The 18,203-nt window shown below is 33.6% G+C and overlaps 1 protein-coding gene across 8 annotated transcripts in view; it reads right to left on the reverse strand.

Annotated features, from left to right (window-relative positions):
* MAGI2 (membrane associated guanylate kinase, WW and PDZ domain containing 2) overlaps nucleotides 1–18,203 on the reverse strand; it is a 1,294,930-nt gene that overhangs the window by 702,678 nt on the left and 574,049 nt on the right. Inside the window, exon 2 of one of the 8 annotated variants that reach the window (XM_074340650.1) lies at nucleotides 9,310–9,521. The exons of the other annotated variants lie outside the window; for them this stretch is intronic. Within the exon in view, the coding sequence (XP_074196751.1) occupies nucleotides 9,310–9,379 (70 nt within the window). The 5' untranslated portion in view covers nucleotides 9,380–9,521. The remainder of the gene's footprint in view (nucleotides 1–9,309; nucleotides 9,522–18,203) is intronic. 8 annotated transcript variants of the gene reach the window in all.

Here is an 18,203-nt window from a genome sequence, read left to right on the forward strand (position 1 = left end):
TTTCTTTATCTTCTATTAATTCAAGAATATAGAAGCCGTATTCTCCTGCATGCATGTCATGTGATGCCAACGCACAGATTTACCTGAGGGACCCTGAATAAGTTAGTGTACTGTGGTGGTCACCTCGGAATCGTTCTCTATGAAAACAAATGTACTTATATTCCGTGGAATCAAATCACCACGCTTTACCAGAAGAAAACCCTGCACATTTCCTCCCCCATCCCAATTTGAAGGCAAAATAGTAATGAAAAATGTGTATGTGGCATATTCTTTTTTTTTCTTTGTACTGAAAAATTTCTCCTGTGTGGATTATTTATCACCAATGTATTCCTATTATCTTTGCTATTCCAGATTCCTAGCTTTCCGGTTTTTTTTGTTTTGTTTTGTTTTTTTTTATTAAATTTATTGGGGTGACAATTGTAACAGAAACTCATAGAGACAGACAATAGCTTTCCGTTTTTTATAAGAGACCAATCAAAATGCATTTTCATCTTTCCTGTAGCTTTCAGGTTACTCCATCCACCATTTCCATTTTGTTTTATTTTATTTTACTTTTATTCTTTATATTCTTGTTTTCACTTAAAGTTTTCTCCAGCTCTATAGAATTTCACAAATTTCCTTCATTTTGTCCTTGAATGCCCTTTCTCTTCATTATCCTAATTGCTTCATTTCTTCATTTGCATTATGGACACCTATATTTGCCCATAAAAAAAACAAAGCAAAACTGAGTATAATTCAGTTTAATATATATGACTCATAGATGTCTAATGCAGTTTAGATTTTTCATAGTTTAGAAGTAAGCTAAGAAAGTGTTACACTTCACACTTTTCTATTTCGGGATTCTCTTTCCCTTGGGGAAGGTTTTCCACTAACAATTCCATTTAAGTCTTGTTTTCTCATACTGTTTGAGTATAGTCATGGTGTTCCTTGAGGTAGCCTTGTATGATGTCACTCCCTGCCTGATTAAAGCCCTTCAAGAGCTTTCCATTACAATTGACATAAAATCCACCTCCTTTCTTCCTGAAGGCCATATAAGGTATGGTTTGCCTGCCTCTATGGCCCTGTGTGAGGATCTTTCCTCCTTTCGGGTCACTGTCCAGCTCTCACTGGCCTTCCCTCAGCTTCTCCTAGTATCCTATCTAGGGTAGGTTCCCTGTAAATTATCTCAGCGCATTGTTGTTTTCCTTCCTAGCACTGATAACAGTTTGTTTTTTATATATTTTGTGCATTGATATGTTTCAGTTTTTTAAAAAAAATACTTTCACTATATTATAAGCTCCTGAAGGATAAAAATCTCCTAACTCTACCATTGTCTCCCTAAGACTCAGGTAGAATATAAAACTAGGATAAAATAGTTATGAGGAATATTAATTTGAGCTACCTAAGTCTCACAAACATATATTTGATTTATTCTCTGTTCATCTTAGGGCAACAACTTAAGAAATCTTTCAATTTTGGTTAATAGCAGAATGCATTAAATTTGACTTCAATTATCTAAATAGCCAATAATTTCCTCTTACTGGTATATGCTTTCTCAGCAAAGATTTAAAATCCATGGAAGATGAATGATATTGACTTTCACGATGACTTCATTGACCTTCAAACATTCTGCATATTCTACTAGAACTAAACAGTGACTCTTTCTAGCCCTTTTTGGTTAGCACATAAAATCTACCGGTGGTCTGTTACAAGTATCAATAAATGGGTGTGGTGGTCATATTCAGGATTACCTTTTTAAAATGAAAAATTGTTATAAGTAGGTCCCATATGAAAGGCAAAAAAAAACACACCATAACTGTTTAATAATTTCAAACATGGAAATATACTTAAGAATACATATCTATGTTTTAATTGCTATCTATAGATATTGAGTGATCAATCAATAAATCATTAGACATAAAGATAGATAATTTAGGATAATATATTATTATATGAAATAATACTACTTATCCAGTAAAATAAATCAGGTGTATTTTCTCACTGCTGGCAATCTTAATTCTGAACATCCTGGGTTTTCTTTGTTTGTTTTTGTTTATATGTTTGTTTTGGGGTCCCTAAATTTGTCAAACTTTATTTTCACATGTGCCTCTGAGTCCCTTTAAAAATCAGAAACTCTTTGCTAAGGAGTGTGATGGTATAGCTATATATATGAGTCAAACACACACACAGACACAAGAATGGTTGCCTTACGTGGTAATATCTGAAATATAACACGAGGCCTTACTCCTTTAAAAAAATCTACCCCATTATTCATTTATTTCATTAGAATCCTTCCTTTGAGTTTGGGCACTATCTATAAAAAGCAGAGTAACAAAGCACAAAGGATTCACAACGGTGAAAGCAGATCCCTGATGAAAATTACTTAACAGATCACTTTGTCTTCCTAGAACTCAGTGTTGGCATATTTAATAATAAAACAAACACCAATAGAAACAATAAAGTTACCTGAGTACTTGTTACACCAGGCACTATGTACACCAATATCATAAAGTAAAAGTTATTATGCATGTTTTACAGAAAAATAAATTAAGCCTTGGGGAATAAAGTGACTTTCGCAAGGTCCCATAGCTATTTGAGCTTGGATTCAAATCCAAAATATCTGACTCCAAACATTATATTCCAGAAATCTATAAAACTAGGAGATTAGATGAGCTAATCTCAGAAAAAAGGTGCTGTTTTCTCAGTAATATTAGTCAACTATTATACTGTAAGGCAAAACTGGTGTGCTGGGAGAAAATAACAGGTCTGAACAGAACGCTACGGTAGAGGCCTCTGGGGAGAGGTCCTCCACAGTAGGAAAAATGGGCAAAGGACAGGTACAGCAATTCATGGGCAAAGGACAGGTACAGTAAATCATATAGAAAGAAATAGCAATAGCCAAGGGGGAAAAAAAAAGAAAGAAAGAGAAAAGAAACATTTACACTTACTAATAATCAAAGAGATTTAAAACAAGATAATGTCCTCTGTTTTGGGAGCTATATTTTTTCTTATATTGGAGAAATCGCTGAGAAACAGGCAGTGCTGCTAACAGTATACTTTAGTAAAGTTTTCTGTTACACATTTTGGAATTATGTAAGAAAAGCCTAAGATTACATATCTTCTCTTTTGGAAGTTTATCTTAAGAAAATACAGATGGGCATAAAAGTGTTTACCAGGATATCACTACAGCATTTTTTTAATAGCTAACCTTTAGGAACAATCTTGTGCCAAAAAAGGGGGATATTAAATTACTATGGCACATGCCTACAATGGAACATTATGTAATCATTAAAATTATATTTTAGAACATGGACAATTATCCCTTTTTTAGTTTTTTAGAGTATACATAAAATAACATACACCATATTTTTAGTGATTTTCTCTTCATGGACAGATTTCTGCTGAATTATTTTCTATACTGTATAATTTTGTGTTTTCTAAATTTTCCATAGTGAACATCTATTATTAACTCACAAAGTGAGTAAGTATTTTTTAGTGCAATTTTTAAAAAATGTTTATCCCAATCTAGCTAATGTAAAAATACACCATTAGGAATAAGCCCAAATTTATTATAATACATACAAGAAACATTAGAGAAGAAATATAAGAAAGTTGAACGAGTTTGAGATAAGTTGAATGCAGATTTTATACCCTGCTGGCTGTGTAACGTTGAGTGACTTATTTATTTATAAAAATGTGATAGCATTACATCTTTGGGATTCTACAGGGAATCACTGAGAATGATACATAAAGTCTTCCTATTATGATCATACTGGAAACATCGTCTACCCACACGTCCAGTTTCCACCCATAAAATACCGTGAAAATGCAATTACAATTTATATATTTTATTTGCACCACATTATATAACTAATAATCTTTATAATTTTCTGCAGCTGCACTTTTTAATAGTAGGTGAGCTTTATTACAGCGGCACAACTATAGAACTTCATGAAAGGAAAACAGAGGAAGCAAGGAGCGCCAGACTAGAAACAAGTGTGGGGAGAGGGCTGTGGTTACTGAGGGTTGGGAGGAGCCTATTCTCCACCCTCAACCAGTCACTTTGAACTCTACATAATCAAGTATGTAGTCATTCCATTAAGCACAGATCTAAGATTTCTTTCTGAAGGTTTTTGGTTTGCTTGTTTTTTACGTTTCTCACACGTGTTGTTTAAACAACCAAAACCACAGTTATTGTTATTCTGTGGATTATACAAGTATAAATGGTTAACTGAAAAAAAGAAGTGATTTATATAGAATGAAATAACAATAAAAAATACATGAACCCAATACAACCACCCTGTAGGTCTGTAGGCAGAACAACGGAACAGACTAAATAAGAGGATTTTAAACAATCAATGTGCTATTCACACTTTCTGAGAAAAAAATGCCGAGTTACAATTTACATTTCAAAACAGATTCTAAAATAATATTGTGAGGTTAATATGTCAGATCATCAATATAACTGGCGCTCAGTCTTTTAGGCACATATTACATTTTCCAGTTGAATTTAGGCATACCCATGGGGTTTGCTTCAGCGAAATTCATGAGAGTGCAAATGACCTGTGTCACTTCCGGGCAAAAATTGTAAGAGCTGGTGTGCAATTAGTACATCCTCCTTCTGCCACTGTGTCCTGGAAAGACCTAGGTGGTGGCACCTCTATCAGCCTGCATCCCAGAGAGAGCGATATAAAGAGAGCCTTCAAGTGATTTTTGTTGGACATGTACAGTGAATGAAAACAGAACGTCACTGTTTTAAAACAGTGGTTCTCAACAGGGGGCAATTGCTGCCCTGCACACCCAAAAAACATTTGGCAATGTCTGCAAACATTTTTGGTTGCCCAAACTTATATGGGGTGTATATTAATGGTATCTAGTGAGTAGAGGCCAGGAATGATGCTAAAAATCCTAAAATGCACAGAACCGCCCTCCACAATGAAGAACTATCCAACCCCAAATGTCAATAGTGCTAAGTGTGATAAATTCTATTTTTAAATCATGGAGATAGAAGGATTTTTGTTACTACAGCATAATCTAGGCTATTCTGACTAAGAGCCAGGACAATATTTGGACATGTATTAATATAGTTTTACCATAATGATAGGGCAAAGAAGAAAAATATGCTCATCGTAGTAGATTTTATAAACTCATTTGATAAAAACTCAATGTTTATTTGTTAGTAAAATAAGGAAACCATAGCTATTTTTAAATATCATATTTGAATATGACAAAAACATATTTCTCAAAATAAATGACAAAATTATGATTAATTTTGAGTCAGTAGAATGAGCCCATCAGGCAAAAAATAGAAATAATGTAGTTGCTCAGTTGGTAATGGTATATAAAATATATTTCCTGCTTCAAAAAATATTGCTCGTATCCATTAATAGGATCAGTGAATATATTTTGGGGAACTCTGTCTCATGTAGGGGTTTGAGCTAGATGTGTTTTATCGTTTCTCTGCAGTTCTAAATTAAAGCTTTTTAAAAGGTGAATTTACTACAACAGCTGTCCTATAATGTAACTAGATGATACTTCCAAGTAAAAAACACAAAATATTTGATAATAAAATATTTTGAAATGTGGGTGGCTTCCAGTTTATAACTTGTGACCTACACATTTTATAATCTTTCTTATACGGACTAGGTCCCTTTGATAATGGTCAAAACTTGAACTTACAACTGGCTAAGAACTGGGACCAGTGAGGACTCCTACACTCTGCTAGCAATACTATTGATAACAATATCTGACTGGGATGATGGCTCAACTGTTTGTAGTAGTTATATTCTAATAATTCCATTTATTCTCAGGAGCTCAGCAATGAAGCTCACATTGAAATGATAAAGAAAGACTTAAGGAAGAGGAATTACCATGGAAACTGCCCTTCATTCTCCCCTCCCCCAGCCCTAATCCCCATAATTTACTAGTCAAAGACTTTCATGGTCATAAAATTGTCAATGGAAATTTTTGAGACAGATAACACAAATGTTCAAAGTAGTTCGAATGTCCTCAGAAAAGTGAAAAATGCTTCTGTTTGCCAGAGGTATTTACCAGGTATGAAGATGGTTTTCTCAGTCTAGATTTTATTTATTTTATTTTGAGAAGCCTTTACTAGTCCAATTCATGCAAAAAAAAAAAAAAAAAAAAAAAAAAATCCTCCTAAAGGAATATTTGGATCTTGTTTTAAAATAATTTGATTTTATATACTTAAGAAATTATAAACATCATATATTTGTGTTTATTACCTATAATCATCAACTTTTGCTTTTATTGGAAAAAATAAGTTTTTCAAGAATGAAACTCCCATTTATAACACTGAAACTTGGAAATAAGGGATTGCCTTATATTGGCTACACACACAACCAGGGTTTAGGAGTGACTTGAGTCAAGGTTGAGGTTTACCTGTATCATACAGCGATAAAAAGTGACCTATCTTGGACAATATCCAACATTAGACTGTGTTTTTCTTTTAATGTATTATATTATCAACAAGGTCTAGAGATCCTAAATTCCACTGAGTGGATCAATAGAAAACTTGGCATTCAGCTTCAGGAATTGTCATGCTCTAATCTCAGGTGTAAAAACAGAGAATGGAGCTTTTTTATTTCTGTGCTTTCTAGTGCTTTGTTATTTATGTGAATGCATTTTAAAAATTATTATTGACATATTATTTCAGTAATATTTGATTTATAATAATACAAATAGAAAACTTCAGATATTAGTCATTCATGAATATAAACTAGGGAGTATTTATTATCAGTACACAGGGAAAAGTTTTTTATGTTCAGATGTATTATGGTTACATCCTTGCTATACATCAAGTATATTTTATCCTGATAATATACATCAGGTATATTTTATCCAAGTCAATTACAAAGTTCTGAGGACACGATGGCTAAATCCAATGGACTGTATATTAATGTTAGAGGTGAGGGAGGATGGTGAGACAAAGTTAGATCTCTTAGAGAGCAGTTCAGATAATATCCTGGTTGAAATAAGAATCAGGATGCATGACAAAGAAATCTGTCACAATTTTCAATTGTAAATAAACATTACAGAGGAACATAGAAGAAACATTTTTTTTTAAATGATTAGATTCTTACAATGGCAAAAAATACGAAGTACCTGTTATATTTTTTTCCATTCACTTTTTTTGTAAGTAAGTGCTGAGGAGATAAAAATTAACTGACATATTTAACAGCTTGTTTCTCACAATACAATATAGACTAAATGACCAGAAAATGAACTTCATTTTTCACCTTTGATAATTGTTTAGATGCAGTGTTTATACAGCCTGCAATCTGGGCTGAGAATAAATCTGTGATCATGGATTCATTTTATGGGGGAAATTACGCTGACGAGGTTTCAACCATCCAATTTTGTATCAGTATTAAAAATGACTTGTCAATTCAGGCAGTGAATTGTCTCAAATGGAAAAAGATCAGCGATACAAGGTATTCTTATGTTGACAACAAAAACAAAATTAAGCCAAACAGAAAACAAAATGTGTTGGTTTATTGGATTTTCATATATTTGTAAATAGGTTGGTTAGTCATTCGTGAACATGTAGCCTTTTTTTTTGGAAGTTATAGGTCTTGCTGATCCTTTTTTTTTCCTCTTTCTTTTCTTTATTCTTCCCTTTGAGATTGGTCTTTGGAAACTTCAACCTTCAGAGTGGATACTGAATGACAGACCACAGTCTTCTGGTCATATCCCAATGGAGAAAGACTCATGCTTTTCTTTGATATTTAGGGACCAAAGTTATTAAAGGATAATTTTCTTTCTGAACTGTCCCCAGTAAAATGGGCAGACAGAAGGCTGTGTAAAGTGTCCACGCTGAGCTCATGTTACTCATTCTTACTCCAAACAGGCACATCTAACATGCAGTTTAAGCAGAACCACTGAGTTGGAAATTTAGAGCGTGTCCTGGCAGAGGAATTCCGAAGGCCTTTGTTAAACATCTCTGTTCCCTTATAGTTAATAGCTTGTAAGACGACTAAGAAAGAAAAGACAAATGATGCTATTCCAACTGAATTTCCCGTTTCATGGATGACTGGACAGTGCTCACCTCTAAGGGGGCTATAAAATTGCTGGGGGTTAATAATAACAGTGACTTTAAAAATTTATTCTTTAACTGGTCAGGACAGATACTTATCTGTCTTTGCAAGTGTCCCTTTTGTAGCTTGCTCATGTTTTGTTGAATGTATGCCTCATGTGTTACAGTTCTGAGGATATAGGCAGTGGATGACAGTTAGATTTAGATGTGTTTGTGGATAAGGGCCGTGCAAGGGGCTGTCTAATTACTGCTCTGTGCACTCTGGCACAAATAAGCATTGTAAATGCCGAATTTCATAAGTATTGCCTGATTTGGTCTTTTTTGAGCACCAAAATATGAATCCTAATACTGAACATAGGGGGAGCCCTGAATTCAGACCATAATGTGAACATCAAGACAATTTCCTGAAAATGACTGAAGCTTCACTTTTTAATGAGAATATTTTCTATATTATTGTGTACAACATTGTAAGTAACACATATGGGTTCTCTTATCTGTTTCGTCTTTTCCAAGGAAGTGGTAAAACCCTTAACCCACATGGTTTAGGAGAGAGATTTGTCTCAGTTTGGATTCTTGTCTGTGGGTGCTCCGTTACTATTTTTCTGTGAGGTCTAATCTGAGGAAGAACATTTGCTTTTCATGTCAGGGCACTCATCTTTGCTTGTGCTTTTCCTTAAAATTCAGTCTGAAAGCAGTAGGTTTTAAATTTTAGGAAACACTTTGCTCCTATATTCATCAGGTTGCTGATTGAAGCTGTGTGGTGCTGTGGCTCTCTGCCTTTCTTACCCAACTATTTCAGGTTTGAATATTTTCTGCCAATTACTAGCTCCCTGTGGGATCAGCTTTTTTCCATAGAACATTTCCTGAGTATTGCAGCCTGTGTAGAATCTGTGCTTCAAAACATCAGCATAGTGATGGGAAGCTGCATTCCTTTTGGGCAGAAAGAGTTTACTTCACAATTTAGATTACCTGAAAATAGATTTTCCATTACACAGAAATATAAATGTCAACATTTTGTATTCGGATCCATTAAACTTATCTCCAGTAGCTCTTTTGAGCTACTAGAAAATGTTTTGAAGGGCCCACTATTTAATTTATCCAGAATCCATGGATCTAGAAGGTCTAATATCCTTGGATTCTGACTAAACTCAGTATAAATATTTTCCATAGAAAATTGAGTATATTGGGTTGGTCAGGGTAGGCTACCTTTTATAACAAACAACCTCAAAATATCAGTGTCATTAGGCAACAAAACTTCTTTAATTGTCACTCACAGTTCAGTGTAGGTTGGCATGAGGGGTGAGCTGGGGGATGGGGAGGAGTGATTTTGATCCATGTAGTCATTCAGGGATCCAGGCCTTCCATCTTGTAGGTCCCCTCTCCTCTAGGTCCTTGTTATCCTCTCTATTCAGGTGGAGGTTTAATGGGACAGGCCTGAAAATGGTCATCATTTTAGCTCATAATCCATTATCCAGAATTGACTTCTCTGTGCCCAAGAAGAAAAGGAGAACATGAATATTACCGATCACTAGCATTATCTCACAGATAAGAAATGATTTAACATCACTGTCCCAGGACAAAAATGGAAGGATTATTTTGTTTATTATACTTATGCTTTTGTCTTGTTTTTAACACTTAATTTTCTTTTCATATTTACATGTGAAAATGATAATATAATAAGAATACTTCCCTATACTAACACATGAAAATGATTCTATTGTGTTTTACCTAGCAGTGCTTTATGTCATTTTTAAAAATAATAGTATTGAATTCACACTGAGCCATCCGTAATTCCTTGGTCAGTTTTTGTGATCCATGGCAGGCATTTGTAAGATACTTGATATGGTTTCAAGTTCAAACTCAAGTAACAGAAGAAACTGAATTTACCTAGCCATGAATGACATGGTCTAGTTGAAGGCACTGAACTTAACAGTCATATTAAAGGAAATAAAAATATACAAATTACCTATAAGAATGTAATTTCATACAAACCATTGAACATATTTCAATTTTATCTATACAGTTCAACATTTTATTTTTGAATACTCTAATTGATAATGTTTGATCATATTTGGATAATGCTTAACCAATGGTGGCTAAGAGAAATGAATATATGTATCTGAGTACTTTGCATACTATTTGGCAAGAGATTTAAGCAATGAGAATAATAATTTCAAAACAGATTTTCTTTTAGCAACAGGAATTTTCATAGTTTTATTTAGAAACAAGGAAATAGCAAATTGCCTGATCTAATGTATAGAATCCCTACTTCAATAATCACAAGGGAAGAACTTCGTGTACACACATACATAAGGACTGCTAGGTTTGGCTTTTAGAGCACAGCCAAGATGAATGAGTTGAGAGAACATCAAAACTATATTTAAAACTAGGCTTATAATTGGACTTTTGCTACTGAAAGTGACACATTTTGCTACTCAGAAAGGAGGTACAAGCTTTGAGGCCATTATCTATCCCCAAACTTTTATTGATGATGCACTGTCTACCAGCCATCCAAAAGACTGTGTGTGTTTGTATGTGAAAGGAAAGGAGTTCATCACTGCCAACCATGTAGGAACCAGGGAGGGAAATACATGGATAGCATCCAATTCAACTAATTAATAAGAATTTTTTTGTAATATATAGGGATTAATTCACTTTAAAGTTGTAAAATTAGTTTGTCTTCAGGCAATTCAGGTAATAGTTATTCAGAATAGCACAAAAGCAAAGTAGGGACTTCATTTTTTTTAAGTTAGCATTTATCAAGCACTTTCTATGCCCCAGGCTCTGTGAGATCAGCACCGTTTATTAGTGATCTCATTTATGACTCATAATCACATGAGGTAGATACTACCATTACCCCACTCCCTTCCAATTTTGCTACCATTAAACTTGTTTACACACTTATTCATTAAATGTGTACTGGTCATCTAATACGCACCAAATACTATGAAATGTACAAAATACTGAGGTACATAAAGAATGATGTTTGACTAACAAAACTGAACATATCATTTTAATACATCATGGCATTCATTTTGGATAATCCATCATCAAAAGCTTTATTTTTCTCCATCTCATCCATCTCATCAAGGTCTTTCCTTTCTTAGGCTCTTACACACATTCTTCTCTCTTCTGGTATGCTCCTGTCCAACTCTTCTTCCATACCTCAGATCTTAACTTAAATATCACTTCTTCAGAGATATTTTCCTCAGCCCCCCCAACTAAGTTTTAGTTCTTCAGGTTAACCTCTCAAATTCCCTTTTCATTTTCCTTTATCCCACTCACTACAATTTATAACTACATACTTATGAGTATTTGTTTAATGCCTATATCCCAAATTTGACCATAATCTCCTTCAGGGCAACAGCTATGTCATTTAGGTTCTTACATGAAAAGTTTACGGATTTGCATTTTGTTCTAAATGCAAATAGAAGCCAAGGTTAGATAGCAGGGTAGTGAGATGTTCCTGTTTTTATCCATCTTAAAAAGACATTTTCTGACTGCTGTAATCCTTGGTGCCTTTGAATGTTTTCAATTTAGCTTGTTTTTGGTAAACCAAAGTTTTCATTACTTTTATTTTTATTTTTATTTTATTTTATTTAAATTTATTGGGGTGACAATTGTTAGTAAAATTACATAGATTTCAGGTGTACAATTCTGTATTACATCATTTATAAATCCCATTGTGTGTTCACCACCCAGAGTCAGTTCTCCTTCCATCACCATATATTTGGATTTTTATTTTTAATATTAAAGGGTCTGATTATCATGAACCACTAGTTTTCATACACACATATCTGCTGATCATGTATATATGTGGTTACACAGAATAGATAATCTTCAATTTACATGAACAATTTGAAAACATGTTCTATTTTTGCCTTAAATTAAACACTACCATACTGATCAGCCAAAAAAGTTGAGTAACTGATGTCAGGAATTCTAGATATGTTCTACATAAATTGTTAACTGCTAATAAGAGCAAGCCAGGAAAAGAGTATTAAATGCAATATATCTAGGGCTGACATAATTAGAGGAGGAAAAAGAATATCAAAGCCATAAAAACACTTTGATGTTGTATGAAACTCAGGCTCCAGCAAATATAACATTGATGGATTGATTATATGGCTTTTCAAAGTTTTCCATTCACAGTTAAATCCAAACTAAAAAATTAAGAGCATTGACTTCAGAAAAATCTGGAGGCTTACATATTTTTTCAATGAGCAAAGTATTTTAAAGCATCCTCTAAGTGGGCAGTCTTTTATCATTCATATCCATGCTCACTGAACCAATTTCCTATTTGGAGGCTAAACCAAGGATTAGTTAATTTGATTTAAAAAAATGTCACTAATGAAACATCAGGAAAAGAGAAAAAGGAAATGCTGAAGCATGTGCTGAATAATATTTATAGCTTATATTTATGTATGTGACTCAGATACTTAAAAGTTAATTCAACGCAAGTGAAAAAGAAAATTGCTACTTTATGTGTGACCAAAAATTTACATAACATTTGCAGACATTCATAAAATTCTGGACTATATCTTAAGTTCGCAATCGAGAAAAAAAACTCTAGTTAATAAAAAATGACAAATCATTTAGTATTAAAATTGTGATAGCTGGATCACAGAATAAGAAAGCCATTCTTGCATCAAGCTTCAGTTATGTCCATGTCCTGTTTTTAATTTCACATTACAGACTGAACTGAAGTTGTGTAAATTATGGTCACATATATTCTAAAGTCAAGAACTACTAGGTCATACTTACATTGCATTTCTCCGTGTATCCAGAACTCTTTCTAATAATAAATAATTGATTCTCATAAAGGCAAACTATTAAATCCATTATTTAGATGAATAAATATACATAGACAAATACTGTGTTTTCAGATATTTTCAGCACAGTCTGAGTCAGTGGTCGTATTGACTGAAAATAGCCTCTAATTGGAAAAAAGAGGCATAAACTTTTATGTTCCTTTAGTATAATAGTATAAACTGAGATAAGCTATCACTTTGCAATATCATAAAAATACATTAACATTATCAAAATAAAGAAAAAAGTACTGATATCTTACTTCTCATTCATATTATGAAAACAAAATATTGAGGGCTATATCTAACTATATTTCTAGATGCCATCCATGGGTACTCTGGAATGTTAAAATTAAAAAGATCAAAAAAATTAACACATCACCTAATTTCTTGGAACCATCACTAGACGTTTAGGTAGGGAGCTGGGGATGGTGTCAACAAAAAATAAAAAAAAAAGCCCAAACTGAAGGTAAGTTATATTAAATGTATTTACTAATTACTTTCACGTTGCATTTTTCAAAGGAAGAATATAAGAAATGACAGAGATTTGAATTGAAGAATACAGGACTAATATTTCTTGAACAGTTATCACATGATAAATCTCATTTAATCTTGCCATAAGCCTGCATGATAAGCATAAATATCCCAATTTTATTAATGAGAATATTAGAAAGTTATAAATTAAGTCTGGGCCTAAAAGATTCCCAGGCCATGATCTTTCCTCTCTGCTTTCCCCTCCTTCTAATTTTTAAGTATACCTCAATAAAAGATATGGGATGAGGGAGAGGAAAAAAGTAAGTGCAGAAGAGCAAGAAAGTGGGTAAAACGATAAGAGAAAAATCAAGTCGAAAAGTAGAATTGACTATTAATTGAAGTTTAGTCAAAACATCAAAATACATGTATAAGCCAGCCTCCAAAATGGTTCCAAATAATTTCTCCGCCTGATATTCTTGCTCTGGAGTAGTCAATTCCCATATTGAACATGGTTGACCTGTGTAACCAAAAGGATATTGCAGAAATAACACTACATGATCTAAAGGTAGATCATAAAGGACATTTTAGGTTTCACCTTGTTTTTCCTTGGATCATTCACTCCGGGCGAAGCCAATTGCCATGTCATGAAGACACCCAACCTGATCTAGGGAGAGGTCCATGGGGTTAGGAAGCTCTGTGACTAGTCAGCAGAAAACTGAGGTCTTCTGTCAACAGCCTTGTGAGTGAGCCACATTGGAAGTGGATTCTCTAGCACCAATCGAGTCTTCAGATGACAGCAGCCCTGGCCAACAGACCCTGAGCTGGACTCATTTCTGAATTTCCACCTTAGCCATTCTGGAATTTTTGACCCAAAGAAACTGAAATAATAAACATTTATTGTTTGTTTTAAGCCACTGAGTTTATGTTACATAATAACTGATCACTGATTATACAAAGTTAACTGACAGCTGATTTGTTGGGCAAGATCATTAAGATCATCATGATATGTAAAGTCAATACTATTATTATACATGAAATATTAGGTTGGTGCAAAAGTAATTGCGGTTTTTGCAATTATTTTTAATGTTTTAAACCACACTTTTGCATCAACCTAATAAAAACAAAACAAGTTTTCTTGATTTTTAAAGAAGTTTCTAGTCTGAATTTTAACTAACTTTTAAAACATAATAAACAAATAAGAACTAGAGAAACAGTCTTCTACTTTTAAGTGATAATGAATGCTTAGAGAGACCGAGTTTTGATTCTGAATACAGACAAGGCATGATCTCTAAAGCAAGTTTCAATTCTGCCTGTGAGACCTTACTTAAGTGTCTTAATTTATTAGGCTTCGGTTTCCTCATAGACAAAATGTGAATAATGACTTAATCTACATTAAAATGTTGTTGTGGAGATTAAGTGAATAATACATTTAAATTACTCAGGGCACTAATTGGCATATAACGAGCGTTTAATAAGTATCAGCTGTGACACTATCATCATCATCATCATCATCATCATCATCATCACAAAGGCTCAGTGGAATTCTGCCTAGAGTTAGAGCACTAGATCAAAAGAACTTATTTAAACACTAATTCAAAAAGATATATGAACCCCTATGTTCACTGCAGCACTATTTACAACAGCCAAGGAAACAACCAAGATGCCCATCAACAGACAATTGGATAAAGAAACTGTGGTACGTCTTTACAATGGAATATTACTCTGCCATAAAAAGAATAAAATGTATCATTTGTAACAACATGGATGGACTTAGAGGGTATTGTACTGAGTGAAATAAGTCAGACTGAGAAAATCAAATACCATATGATCTCACTTACATGCAGAATCTACAGAATAGAATAACTGAGCAAACAAAACAGAAACAGACTTATAGATACAGAAAACACTGATAGGAGGCGACTTAGAGGTCTGGGTAGGAAAGGTAAAGGGGTTAAGTACAAATTGGTAGTTACAAAAGATCACGAGGATGTAACGTATAGTATGGGGAATAGAGTCAATAATATTGTAAAAACTATATATATGTCAGATGGGTCCTAGACTTATCAGGGGGATCACTTCATAAATTATATGAATGTATAACCACTATGCTACACACCTGAAACTAATATAAAATAATACTGAATGTCAACTATAATTAAAAAAACAATCATGAGGATATAAAATACAGAATTGGGAATACAGTCAATATTGTAATAACTATGTACAGTGTCAGATGGGTAATAGAGTTATTGTGGTTCTTACTTTATGAGATACATAAATGTCTAATTACTATGTTGTTTTGTACACTTAACACTAATTAAAAAAAAAACTAAAAAATAACTTATTTATTATCAATGAAAGTATCACATGATATTATGAAATATTTATATTTGTTTTACAAGTATTTTATTATGTCTCAATTTTACTTCATGAAATTCTTTTTTAGATGGTCATTGGACCAGGAAATATAAGAGTAAAGGACCATTCAGAAAGAAAGAATAAATTTTGGAAAGCCATACAGAAATAACATATAACTACAATTCATATTTGGCACATGTATTTATTGCATTCTTCTGACCATATGTATAAGCCCACTAAAAGTCAGGGAGGATTAGAGACACAAGCAGATATTAAACATTTTGATCTCATGACTCCTTTGCATTCTTGTAAATTACTGGAGACCACAAATGCTTTTGTTTATGCAGATTATAGCTATTCATATATGTGTATATGTATATATATATATATATATATATATATATATATATATATATATATACAGCTTTAGGTATTAAATCTGAGAAATTTAAAAAATATCTATTAATTCTTTAAAAATAATAATTATAATCCTTTGTATTACTGTGAATAATGTATTTCATGAAACAAAAAACGATTTTGCAAAAAAAAATATTTAATGAGAAGAGCGACAGTTTTATGTCTTGTGAATAATATCTTTAATGTGTGAGTTAGTAGAAGACATCAGTATTGTCAAACCTGTTTCTTCATTCAGCTTGTTGCAATATCACATGTCACATAGCCTCTGGAAAACTGCATTGTGCACTCATGAGACAATGATAGTAAAAAAGCACATGATATTTTAGAATTATTATGAAAATGTATTAATTCATGGATACTTGGGTTCTCCAGATCATATTTGAAAATAATTGAGCTACACCATTCTGAAAGTTAAGAACTAAAGAATCTCAATGGCTCTTTCTCATCCATCTTAGTTTTGCACTAGGGTGGTCTCCAAAGGCTGCACATTTTCCAAATGAGCATTGGTGGATAAGCTTCCATAGGAAAAAAAATGTAGGTTACTTCATCAAAAAGTTCATCCTAACTATGAAAATACATTAAAGAATACAATAATAGTTACTAAAATTATTGAATATTATACTCCACGTATCATACTAAGTCCTTTGAATACATTATCTCATCTAATCTTTAGAACAGTCTCAATTTTCCAGATGAAGAAACTGAGGCTTAGAAGTAGCTTGCTGAAGATTACATCAATAGCAGATGCCAGTGTCTGGCTCTACACTTAGGTCTGACTGACTTCAGCACCCGTTAACATACTGCCTACTAGAGTATACACTGTAGAGAATAAAAAAGAGATATACAGTCCTGGGTTTTGAGCTGTTTACTGTCTACTAGAGAGTTATGACTAACACCCCCCAAATAATGGGAAAGTGAGCTAAGTGATTAGTGGAATTTGTAGTTTAAACAAGGGCTCTATGTCTTCTGAGACTAGATTGCTCAATGGGCACTGAGCTGTAGCAGTGGTGGACAGACTCACTTGAGCTGACTTTTATGGCATAGAATTACTAAAAATAACAAGGTAAGCTAGAACAGAAAGAAGGGACAGAACATTAAATTTAAGGAAGTAGGAAAAAAGCATAGCGTAAGGCATACACTAAGGAAATCTACTTGATGGAAACTAAAGGTTTGTGTGGTGGGTTAAGGAGCATTAATTTGAATAGGCAGGTGGACCACATAGCTCTTGCTGTTGGTGGTGGAGGTGTGGGAGCCCTCCCTCAGCAGAGGTTACTCACCCAGAGAGATGGCAGGAGCCATGATGTCATATGGCTATGTGACCCGAACTTTTAATCAACAACATGCTGGCATCTTTTTTTCAGTCCATGAACTTTATTTCTGTCAGGAGCACACACAGTCAATGACTACAGTGAATTAAATGGGACCCAACATCCTTTCATGTTCTAAGAAATAGTATTTCTTAATCCTGAATACTTTAAACAGATCAACTATTAATCACCTACAATATCTATGGTGAAAATATAAAAATATATCTGTGTGTATAAGTGCTGAGGGATTTCAGCAGGGATAAGAGCAGGAGGGATTTCAGACTATAGACTTACAATTTAATACTGGATCTGGGCATTTCACTGACTGGTTAAGCTTTTATACTCATCAGGATACACATGGTTCATGCAAAGGATACACTCCATGATTGGAGAGACAGTAGACAGATGTCTTGGTAGATGATCTATTTCAACATTATAATTGATGAACGTAGAAAGTATAGTATTGGGGGAATGTTTTATCTCTACTCTTAAAGTTAACTTCCATGTGAATGGACATGGGTGTCCCCCTTAACGTTATTCCCTCTGGAGAAAAGTGATAATTGGATTGGGATTCTGGAAAGAGAAACTGTGTATGTGCAACCAGATCCTTTCCTCTTGTCTGGGAGGTGAACCACCCACAGTTGACATAGTTACGTTGTAAGTGAGTCTATTTAATTTGGGTGCTCAGCATTAGGAAGCTTCTAACCTAGAGATGTGAGGCACATTCTCTAATACCAGCTTCATCAGTAATGAAAGTGATATTTGGTTTCCCTTTTGCCTCACTATATTTTCTTATTACTCGAT

Source organism: Rhinolophus sinicus, linkage group LG09, assembly GCF_036562045.2.
Source record: "Rhinolophus sinicus isolate RSC01 linkage group LG09, ASM3656204v1, whole genome shotgun sequence".
Classification (NCBI taxonomy): Eukaryota; Metazoa; Chordata; class Mammalia; order Chiroptera; family Rhinolophidae; genus Rhinolophus; species Rhinolophus sinicus.